This window comes from Enoplosus armatus, chromosome 5 (assembly GCF_043641665.1).
Source record: "Enoplosus armatus isolate fEnoArm2 chromosome 5, fEnoArm2.hap1, whole genome shotgun sequence".
Classification (NCBI taxonomy): domain Eukaryota; kingdom Metazoa; phylum Chordata; class Actinopteri; order Centrarchiformes; family Enoplosidae; genus Enoplosus; species Enoplosus armatus.
Window position 1 is genome coordinate 17,632,187 of NC_092184.1, and position 12,015 is coordinate 17,644,201.

The 12,015-nt window shown below is 40.6% G+C and overlaps 1 protein-coding gene and 1 non-coding gene across 2 annotated transcripts in view; both read right to left on the bottom strand.

Moving 5' to 3' along the window:
• dync2h1 (dynein cytoplasmic 2 heavy chain 1) overlaps positions 1-12,015 on the bottom strand; it is a 102,157-nt gene that overhangs the window by 15,865 nt on the left and 74,277 nt on the right. Inside the window, exons 81-86 of the mRNA XM_070905187.1 lie at positions 11,424-11,534; positions 8,746-8,815; positions 8,142-8,227; positions 2,944-3,019; positions 2,417-2,643; positions 1,484-1,588 (exon numbers count right to left, since the gene is read on the bottom strand). Coding sequence (XP_070761288.1) covers positions 1,484-1,588; positions 2,417-2,643; positions 2,944-3,019; positions 8,142-8,227; positions 8,746-8,815; positions 11,424-11,534 — 675 coding nt within the window. The remainder of the gene's footprint in view (positions 1-1,483; positions 1,589-2,416; positions 2,644-2,943; positions 3,020-8,141; positions 8,228-8,745; positions 8,816-11,423; positions 11,535-12,015) is intronic.
• On the bottom strand, positions 8,935-9,008 carry trnat-agu (transfer RNA threonine (anticodon AGU)). The gene has a single exon. It is a non-coding gene; the product is annotated as a tRNA-Thr (tRNA).

Sequence of the window (12,015 nt, forward strand, 5' to 3'; positions counted from 1 at the left end):
AGACTTTTTAAAATCAGCTTACACTTACAATGACAACATAACCTTGACAACAATAAAAGCAGACATGATATTCACTGTGATGGATTACCCATCTAAACCTAGTTTCACGTCTTTGCAGGGTGAATTGTATTTCGTAGTGAAATAAATGGAAACGGATGGCTGCCTGGTATAATGCTTTAACCTTAAATTGAAGTCCTGACTCTAAAATAAAATGCTTTTATGTCTCCTGAATGGAGGTGGGTCCCAACATGACTGGGGTTGTGGGTTTGTTTGAAGGATATACACACACATATGTTTTAAGTCACACACTCAAACACACACATACACAGAGTACAGACTGATAAAACAGAAATAACTACAATGTCACACAATGTAACTGCACAGGTTCCACCTACAATCCGGTACAGTTGAACAGTAATTAGGAGATAAATTGCCTTATTGTACAAAGAGTGCTGTGACGAGGCAAAAAATGGCTGCCAAAATGACAAAGTTTCCTTTTGGCAGGAACTACTCCTTTGACCTGACACACTGAGCTCCTGGAAAACACCAGTATATGTATTGACCAGATCTATGTTGACACACACTTTCAATGTGGATATCTTGATTTAAATGGCTGGTTTATTAACAAACAATCTGGATTTTATTCAGTTTAATATAAACCATACGGATCAATTAAAATATGCTCTGATTGGTTCTGACACCTAATTTTGCCGATCAGCACAGGCCATTCCTAATACACACAATGAACAAGATGCAGACACACAAATTAAGGGAAATGGATATGAAAAGTTAAACTTTCAGAATGAACCAAGAAAGAAGAGGAAAAAGGAGACTCAAAACAACAGAACCACCTGGTTCCTGGTACTTTTTTTAATCAGTGTGACTTTGAGCTGTCGCACATACAAAATCCACGCAAACCCAGAGTCGATGCATGTTCTTAGCAAGCTAAAGTAAACATCTGTGCTGCATTGGCTGTTTGTAGCAAATGAACACAGACTGCAAAGCCATTCCGGCTGTCACATTTGTGCAAATAAAGCAAGATGAAAATTTGCTTTGCATTCAGTCTGAATGCACCTGAATGGCACATGTGACCGAAGGCAGAGGTAGCGCTACTAGGGATCAGACCCAAGGTCTGCGGTGGTAAACGAGGGCTCTGCCCCTGGGCCACATATATATGCCCCAAGGCTACACCTCTTCATACGATCCATGTGAATGCATGTGCTTCTGTGAGCATGAGCAGCGCATGTGCATGTGTACTAAGGTATGTGCTTGTGTGCTTTCCTGTGTGTATCTGTGAGTTTGAGAGAGTATACATCTACATATTTGTGTGAGTGTAAGGGAATAAATGTGTGTGTGCCTCTGTGTTTGTATTTCTGCATCTGTGAGGTAGAGATGGAGGTTGTGGAGGAGGGTGTGTGTTTGTGGGAATAAGCAGGTGGCTGTGTGTATATGAGTGTGTGTGTGTGCTTGTGTGTGGGTGCACCTGGGAGCTGATGATTCTCTGGGAGGATCTCTCTATGTTGGCAGGCAGACCAAAGAATGCAGGTCTGTCATCCTCTGGGAGATTCTCTATTACGCTGCGGTAGTCCTGGGAAGACACACAGACACAGGTCACACACAGAAATGCACATATGAGGAGAGAGAGGGAATGTCAGCCTGCTGCCTATTTTTATCACAGCTCTCAGACAACATTTTAGCATTTCCAAGCAAGACATGCTAAATTGAAAAAGTTAAAACTTGTAGTATGCTTGTTAGATTGTTATGTGGGAGTATAGGATAAATAATGCCGTATTGTCGTTAATTAGGTGATGCAACTTCTCGAACAATATCCATTTGGCACAAAAAGCATTTTAAAGGCTTAAATTACTAAAACTAAACTCCCACTTACTACTGACTGTTAAATTAATTTAAAAAGATTGCCAACTCAACTTACATATTGACCTCTTTTGCTCACCAAATGTAATAGGACTTCAAATGAACAGACATCTAATGCACAGTTTACACAGACTTATAAAGAACAAAACCAACTGTGTAAACTTGAGGCTAACTAATTGGATTTATTTGTAGTGGCTACTTTATGAAACCAACTTAAAATGAAGCTAACACAACATGGACTAATGAAACCAAACCATGAATGGTAAATCGAGTCAGTGAAAAGCTTGGGAGCATTAATTCAGTACCCTTTCTTTGAATTGTTTTTGCTTCTCTGCCAGACCATTTGGATGTGCACACACTACATTGCAGCTTAAGCTTTAAGGTACAGAAAAAATATAGAAGTGCTCCTTTTTTTCTGTGTAGCAAGAACTCATTTCTTGAACATCTTTCAGAGCCCCAGCACCTATGCCTGCAACTGTGTATTAAAATGTGTGCTTGCCAACTGTATGTATTACACCACTGTGTCATTCTGACAACGTACCAATATGGAGCAAGAGTTTGGGAGGCTGATCTGAGGTGGAAAGAAGCGTGTTCCTCCTCTGCTCTTTCTATGTCCGGCTGAGAGGGAGGACGAGAGGAGATGTGCAGAGAAGAACTGCTCCAGGTAGGAGCGTAAGATGCGGAGGTCAGAGGGGTTGTCGATGCGTCCACCGTAGATGGCACCCTCCAACAGGCCATGGACAAACTCCCACTGGAAAGATTTACCACCTTGGGGATACCAAGACACACAGGGGGAGCCACAAACATGTGTAATGAGTGCACACAGAACAAAAGAACACTAACACACACATACAGAAAGGCAGGGAGATACAACAAAGGGCAGGTGCTCACATATATACACGGCATAGAAATGCAAATGCTGAGTCGCCCAGGTCATACTCTATCAGGGGTAGTGTAAATTAAAGAGGTAATTGATCAAAGAACCCACAGATTCCAGTTCTCATTACCATATGTGCTGCAGAGCAGAGCTCTCCGCTGCATTGTAATGTTTGTTACCAGCCCTCCTACCTTCAAAAAGCCTGTCGATGATCTCAAAGCCAGCACGGAGGTCCGACAAAGAAAACTCATAGAACTTAGTCCAACCCTGGATAAAGCACAGAGGAAATAGGATAAGTACAAAAATGACAATATATTTATTTTACTACCTAAAGAAGAAGTACTAAGGGGTTAATCTAGAATTTGTCAACCAAACAGTCACAGATGGCATTCAAAACCTGTTAAAGGAATAAAGTGTTATCCCTCACACGTATTCCCTTTTCTTCTTAATCTTCTGACAACTGTGTGTAAGTGTAGCTTTAATTACCATGATTGCCATATTTTCTACCCCAGAGATGGAATACACAAACCTGAGAAGGTAACGATAGCTGAATGCTAATCTGTAAAGAGTGTCTTGTAAGTCAATATATCAACCAAGGTTTTGTAATACAGCCCCGATAAACAAAATGCCTCAATAACTTGCTGAGGAGGAAATCTCCAGTAGCTGTTGAGTGAAGGCTATTTGACTACTATTCACTTTCTCGATTTTACTCAATCCCACCGTCTGGTCACAAGCAATACAAAGATATGCTACGCTGCACCTTTGAGCAGAGAGAGTGGGGACATTAGCACTGAGGCTTCATGGGGGGAAAAAAACAAGCCTGCTGCAATCAGACAACACGTATGTACAAAAGAACACACACAGTTTAGCGCACACACACAGAATCACAACATTGACCATCTCAGAAGAAAATAACATAAGTGTTAAAACATAATTGAGGGCGGTCTCAGTTTGTGAGTGTGTGTTTGTTGCACTTCACTGCTATTCAATCAGCAGTTGTAATCTGCCAACTGATGCTGTAGGTGGATGAGGTGAGGGGCGGAGGAAAACTGTGTAGGCATGTTCAGTAATTCTGAATGATTAAGTGCGTTTTGTTTGTTCAGTAAAAGTGTACACAAGACTGTGTTGGGGCATGTTTCTACTGCATTTGACAAATGTACTTACATGTGTATGAGTGAGATTGCAGATTATGCTCATGTATTTGTTTTATGTGCAGTGGCTTCAGTGAATGATTAAATGTATGGGTTTTCGATTGTTTGTCTATATGTTTTCAATTATTCTACAATTCAGAAAGTGTGCTACCTAGTCGTGTGCTCACCAGTTATAATTGGCCACTCTTCTTGTTCTCCCGTGCACATCAATCAAAAACCCTAATTCTGCTGCAGAGTTCTGCTATGATCACATACACTCACACACACATGAACACGTAAGCCCCTTCCACACATGCAGTCTATCCCTGAAATGTTCAGGAACATTTCCTGCATGGGCTCATGCGTGAATGCGTTGTGAATGAAAGCATTGCAGGGACAAGCACATAAAGGATTACGTCCGTCTGATGAAAGACGCTTTCACGTGGAGCGAGCAAAACAATCACAGACTCCACTGATGACGTATTTGAATCTGCAACGGTTGATTTGCCAATGCTTTTGCTAGTGATTTGTTGAATATTAAATACATTACAAGAACATTGGCACTGGACAAAAACAGCTCCTCGCCCGCCATGTTCTTGAAAATAACAAGAGAGGTCTTCCGCCGTACATCCTACATCTGGCCTTGCCCCCCATCTTCTTCTGTTGAGTTTTATGGTGGTTGGCATCCATATGTGTTGCATTACCGCCATCTACAGGACCTGGCATCTATTCCGGCATTGCCATAGCATGTGTGAAAAGGCGCGAGACAGAAATGTTCATGACTATAGCTGCATGTGTGAATAGTGAAAATCATTAGCAGTGCCTGAAAGGTTATCCCAGTAATTTACTGGCAACTGTGTGAAAGAGGCTTTATATGTTCTCTGAGGATGTACACTACCTTGCATCTCTCTGTTTTCATCTCTCCCTTTTTTCTCTCTCTCAATGTCTATTCCTCTGTCTTTTAAATGAAGCGGTTTCTGCACAGGCATGCAGAAAGGATGAGAACAGGGAGAGAATAAATGAGAAAAGGAGGGAGGACAGTAGAGGGGAGTAAGTGATGGCGGAGTGGACGAAAGGAGCTGTGACTGTTTCAATAATTAGGCGATCATGTTCTTGGATGAGGAACAACATTACCATCGCAAATGAAAACACTTACCAGAGATTCAGTGATTGAGAGAGAAGAGAGAGAGAGAGAGAGAGAGAGAGAGAGAGAGAGAGGCAGGGTGACAGTAGCCCAGGAGAGAGGTCAGTTAAAAGAAAATTATGGAAGAAAACAAGTAAGCAGAGTAAAGTGAGGGAATTTAAGGAAGGAGGAACGGAGAGACAGATCCCCAAGATACTCAAAAGACATGGGCATACTGCATGTTAGGTTTACATTCTCCTACAGGGCAATCAATACTTTTTTTCCCAAACAACTCTACAATGAGGGAAATGGTTAAGGGGGAGAATTGGGACCAAGCCTGAGGGAATCGGAGAGACAGAGAGAGGAGAGACAAGTGTGCAAACTTTGTGGCAGTTTAATTACAAAAACATGTTCTTTGCTACAGCTCTCCCTAGTGTTTGGGTACACTGGGAGAGTGTTGATTGCGTGCTGGTTAGCAGACAAAAAGAGATACCTTTCTGCTGTAACTGCAGACGTGTCGTATTATTCGATTAGACAGACCACTCCGAGGCATCACTGCGATACACACAGAGACAAATGAGTCCCACCGCATCTTGAGACTCTGCCAGACGCCCACATGCAACCAAACTGTAAAAGCAATTTTTTATGCTGACCAGTGGAAGCATGACATGGCAAACTGCAGCAAGTATCATGTAATTACAGGTGCAACCACATCTGCTTTGTCTCAGCATTTTCATATTTGATTAGTTTGGACTCACGCTGCTCAATCAAAAGCAAACCAGCACTTAAAGGCAAAAGCCACAGACTCAAGAGTCTTTATTAAGTGGACTTGATTGTGTTCCTTCCCATAAGTTAGAACACAGAAAGTCAAGACTGATTTTCACTGAATCTTTTTATGCTAGGTTTTGAAAGCACAAGTAATCAGTGGCTAACAGATGTCAAAGTTTGCCTGAAAAATATGGTAAGTTTTTGGAGTGCATCCTAACTGCAAAATGAGCACTAGACATCAAAAAGCAGTTATGTAAAGACCCACTTTGGTTGAAGACATTTAAACACACCAATACATGCTTCTATTACTCACTACATAATATCAAGGCATACTGCCCTGACTTACCAAGATAGGAAGACGATTAGTGATTGCAGGCTTATGCTCAAAACAAACTAGTTCGTACAACATGTTGTCCAGCCATGTTGGACAGTCAAAGCATTTATAGCTGTTCTGCACAGTCACAGTCCAAGGCAGGGTGAAAATCCTGTTCACAGAGAGAGGCGAGCCATGATAATCGTTTAAATATGGGGATAACAGCGGACAGTTTCGGACAGTTTTTCCTGAAAGCCATTCATTGTTATGCACTCGAATGTACAAATGAAAAGTGACAGAAATACATCTATGAAAAAAAGAGAGCATGAGAGAGAAGTTCAAACCCTGCATACTTTCTTACCTTCGCACAATTAACAAAAAACTATGTGACATGTAGATGATGAGGAGACAGAGAATCACCCAATGTCCCACTGCGCAGGAGATATCTGTTTTCATGGGTAATGGCTGCATCATTGGGCATTTTGAAATAATTTCTCTAGTCTATTTATTTAGTGATTCATTATGTTAGTGATGCGGTTAATCACAGCCTTCAGCTTGATTAATTTCCTTATTAACATAAAACAGCAATTAAATCGTTTTTAGATTTTGAAACAAAAAGTACACATTATATTTTTTTACTTTTGGACATAAGGGTCCCAATAGCCTAATAACTATTGGCTATTTTTCAGCATCATTTCCTTCAATGTTTTTTGATTTGTTATCTATTAGCTGATTCATCTCTGCCATGGGGTTCAAGTGAGAAAATAATAGTCTGGTTTTCTCTATAGGGATGCAAGTTATGTCACTCCTTACACCCTCTATCTTGTTATGCAGATGATTTATCACCAGAGCTGTAGTTCAAATGAGGAAATACTCAGTTTCTAAACATTGTGAGTTGATTCTGGCACAGGTGAAACACACCATTTTGGTTTATACAGAGCTGTTGTGAGACTCTTAAAGCTGAGTTACACTTGCACACATGCAGCAGGTCAATGAAATCTTTTTAAAATCCCTTGAAAGTGTATGACATCATAGCATTGTATTTCCCACGCTTCCACTGTCCAGACTGGTAATTGCAAACCCTTTGGTCTACAAGCAGTAGCAAAGCGTCATCATCATGTGGGGGCTGTTTTATACATTGTGTTTCGTGTTGTGTATATTGTGTGCGTGTTGACCAGCAAGCAAGTTTACAACAAAGGCTAATATTCAAAGTTGCACACACACATACATAGCCACACACACACACACACACACACACATAGCCACACACACACACACACACACACACACACACACACACACACACACACACACACACACACACACACACACACACACACACGCATACAAAGACTCTGCCAGAGGCACAGCACAAAGAGCAAACACATTTGCTTTCTACGCTGGTCAGTAAGGACAAAGAAAACAGATCTCTGGAGTATTTCTTTTTTTTTTACCCTTTCTGTGGGCGTCCATGTGTAGAATATGACTTTTTATGTCAGTGTGACTTCCTCCCTGTGGACATCAATCTGTGTGTGGTTTTTATACTTGTCATTAACTAGCTAGGGAATAAATAAATCTTGCATTTGCATAGCTGTGTTGTGTATAGATGTGTGCTGTGAATATGAATTACTCTCGGTAATTATGTACCTGTGCAAACTAGTGTGGAAATAAGGTCATATACTGTATGCGTCAGTGTGCGTAGAGACATCTTTGGGTAAGTAGGTAAAAACGACTTAAAGCTTGTGATTTCAAAGGGCATTAAAGCACATTATCACACTGTGAAAGTTAGGTATCTACATGCGACAGCTGCTAATGCCAATAGCAATGATAAAAAAAAATGCTTCAATTCGATGGCAGGAAAATTTAAGAAAAGGAGCTGGTTAGTTTGTCTGTGTGTGTCATTGTCTTAGTTCTGCATCTAGGACTGTGACAACATTTGCTCTTTTCTCTTTTAAATGGCATTGTAATGCTACAGTTGTTTGAGGTTATTGTCCTGAGGTGAAATTGTAGAACTGTGACCACTCTGGTCTATATGGGGGCGTTTGTGTATTTTACCTGTGGTATGTAGTTGCGTCTTTCTTGGCAGACAGCATGGAACCAAGCCAGACAGAAGAGAGACTGGGCTCTGGCCAGGGTGCCTCCTACACACAAACAATCAACAACACATCACAACCAAAAAATGTTTTAAACCTTGAGGGCAGTTATCTTTTATTATTCATCAAACAAAATACAACAGAGAGGACTGAGAGGACAATCAAACATGCTGTATTCTGCTATGATGGTTTAGACTTTTTGGAAAGCTGTGTTGTAGCCCCATTTGTTGCTGTTCATTTTCTGTCCCAGAACCTCAAAGCTTGCTGGGATTTCTTTTTTCATAGGACTCATAGCCTGAGCTAATAATCATGTACTGATATCACTACCAGTGATTCAATTTCTAAGCGCAGGGCCAGCTCATTAGCTGTATCTGGTTGTTACCTTAGATGTAGGATGTACTGTAAGATATGAATTCCTTAAAAAGTAAAGCACTAATCCACTAATTTACATAATAGCATTATTAAAAATGTTTGTACATCATTGCGTGGAATAAAAGCAAGAGAACATTTGAAGCAACAGCAAACCGACATCATAAAATTACACAGGAGGAGAAGAGAGGAGCCACCTTTACTGATCTGCTCTGGAGTCCAGGACTCATATGTTCTCATCAGATTCTTCTTCAACCCGGGAGGAGCCTGGAAAGGGGAAAGAATGGGAGGACATACAGACAGACAGACAGGGAAGGGACAAGATGAAGACAGATAGAGGGGAAGAAAGAACATTGATTTGGGACATGATGGGCAGCACTAGGAAAAGGCACCGCTGGGATTTGAACCCAGGATCTCCTGTTTACTAGACAGGCACTTTAACCAACTAAGCCACGGCGCCTTCTGGCCACTCCCTTGGCTACAGCGGGTGCTCTCTCATTAAATCATATCAGAATGTACTGTATGTAAAACAAAGGGGAGGAGATACTACCTGGACAGGAAGCTATTACAGATCTAGATTCCAAAGTTTCAGTGTGTTGGTAGCATTTTAAAATATGAAAGGAAAAAACATCTCTCTATGTTGTAGCAGCATGTCAGCTTATATTATTGTGAGACTGGGAAATTGAATTGGGAGAATTTGGTTTACGTTTGATCCTGACATCCCAAAGAGTATGATTCCCAAATCCACTTCATCAAATATGTGTGCCTGGCAAGACCAAAAAGAGGCTGTGACAGCAATTCATGTCATGTTGTTTCATTTCATAGTCTGTTTAGTGTTGTTTTGTGTTTTTAGCTTAAGCCAGTACCCAGGACCAGCAAACACTTGATCACATGTAAAAATCCTTTCTGTCACTACAAAATTCAATCATAATACTGTTGTTACAAACCGGACTGGTCTGACAACACGGAGACACTGAACAAGCGAGAGCAGAGAAAATAGATTATAGTAAGAGGGCTAGGGACTTTTTCTGCATGCAAAAGACTACCTGTTGTTTAAGTCATTTGTAGCCCACCATCAGTGTCTCTGGGAATTAGAACAAGAGTCTACGAATAAACATTGTTTGGTCAGGGTTGGACACCCAATAGTGATTACCATGGGGAGGATTAGGACCACAGCGTGCTGTTCGTGCTCTTTTATACAAACAGCCATTATACTGAATATATGTGTATATAAATGCTGTATTCCTATATATATATATATATATATATATATATATATATATAGTAGATTATACTGTACTTTAGTTGGTAAGGTTTTTATGTGAGTCACCACATACTGTGTCTCTCAACAGTTCTCTGTACATGAGATGATTCCTCTGGCAACAACGTGCTCTGTTTATAATAGAAACAATGAGCATACATTGTCAGCTTCACACATTATCAGCTTTGGAGAACATTTGGTACCTCCATCTGGAGGTTTTGATAATACACGGCCAGTAATGCATATGTGCTAAATTTGCCAAAATTGGCAAAATCACTACATATGCTACCAACTTCAGTAGATTAAACGTATTTGTAAGTTGTGTTTTACATTGTACATCCACAGTCAGACTGAATTTTTCAGCTGCAGCAGAACAGTTTCCCCATGTGCATTACTGAAGGTTCAGGTTATGCTTTTATTCACACTTAAGACAGTAATATTTTAACTCTTCTTTTAGACACTAACAATTCAATTTCCCCTTTTATCACTTTTTATTCTCACATGAAACTACTGCACTCTGTTTCTGTGTATTTCCATTTGAAATACATTAGTTAGTAATATTTGCTCAATAGGCGGTTTGAGCTGTTGGTTCACATTTTAAGTCTAATGCACTGACAACTGTGCCAACAAGGCACTAGACGTATTTACTTATTGAAGCTTCAACACTAAACTGCAGAGAGGAGTGAAAAGTGGGTTATAGATCAGAGTCATTGTGGAGGATCTGTTATGGTGTGTGCGTGTGTGTGTGTGTGTGTGTGTGTATGTATGTATGTGTGTGGTGGTGGTTGTGGCATGCAATGTCATGTATGATTACATATCTCACATGGATCAATTGGAAAATGCATTGATCAGCCCCAGCACCAGTCTTGCAGATCATCTCTGTACAATCCTAATACAATCACACTGAGAAACACAAAACAATCTCTGTGTATCAGTTTGTATGTATACTGTTAATCTGAGGTGTGGCATTTTTGCTTTGACACTTACTTGTCCTACAGTCCAGAAACTATATATTACAGTAACTTGGTTAATGCTGGGGATATGTTAAGGATGTGTGTGCCTACATATACAGTATGTCAATAAGTTTGAGTGTGACTATGTCTGAGAGAGAGAAAAGAAAGACAGACAGAGAGAGAGAGAGGCTGTTTGTGCAGCATGCTTGGCTGCTGAAGCAGCTAACCCCTTGAGCATGACTCCCATCAGAAACACACTGAGCACTAAAGCACGCATCACTAACACACAAGCTGCAGGGCTTCTACGTCTCCTTACAAATGTACAGTATATGTGGCTGCATTGCATATGTAGCCATTATATAGACGATAAAAGACACACACATAATCATAGCCATGGCCGACACCACATCAGTGAGACTGGGGCTCAGACAAACATGACCACATTCTGTACAGATTCAGAGAGGCCAACAGTCGATATTTGGGGAAATTAAAGGACAAGTTTCAACACTGTATGTAAAAACAAAACACAGATTAATGAGCATTTGTCCATAGTGTGCCTGCAAAAATGCATGGGTGCATGTTTGTATGCAAAGTTGTGTGATATGAGTATTATGATGTTCTTGTTGTATGTGTGTGGTGGTGAATGCAAGTGTGTGAGTACCTCGTAAGTGATCTTCAGGCTGGACTGCAGCAGTATGGGAGGGAATCTGGGGTGAACCTCTGCTGTCAGCCAGAGACGGAAGCCTGCTTTGGGATGTAGCACATTTAGCTCCTGTGGAGGAAGGACAGTACACACATTAGACACATTAAGAGATCACCACAGGAATATGAGAGAAATATGAGACCAGACTACTTGTGCAGTAGTATCAGAGGTCTTCATTTTCACATGCCTCCCCACCCACACAGACGTACGAAGACGCACAGAAATATACTGCATTTCAAAACATGAAACTTAGTTGGGACAATTACAGAAGACTTCAGTGTTTGATTGCACATATTGTCCAGACACTGTATCATGCAGGTCCATCAATTTTCTAAACTGCTTATCTTATTTGGGGTTGAAAAGGGCTGGAGTATATCTTAGCACATCCGCAACACAGGATTTAATCACAGGACTTTCCTACTGTGAAGTAAAAGCGCTAACCATGAAGTTCACACAAGAGTAGAGTAATAACTTTATACTGCACTGAACATTTTTGTTGCACAATTTTGGAACAATTCATTGACTTCCATAGATTCACTAAAAGCACATT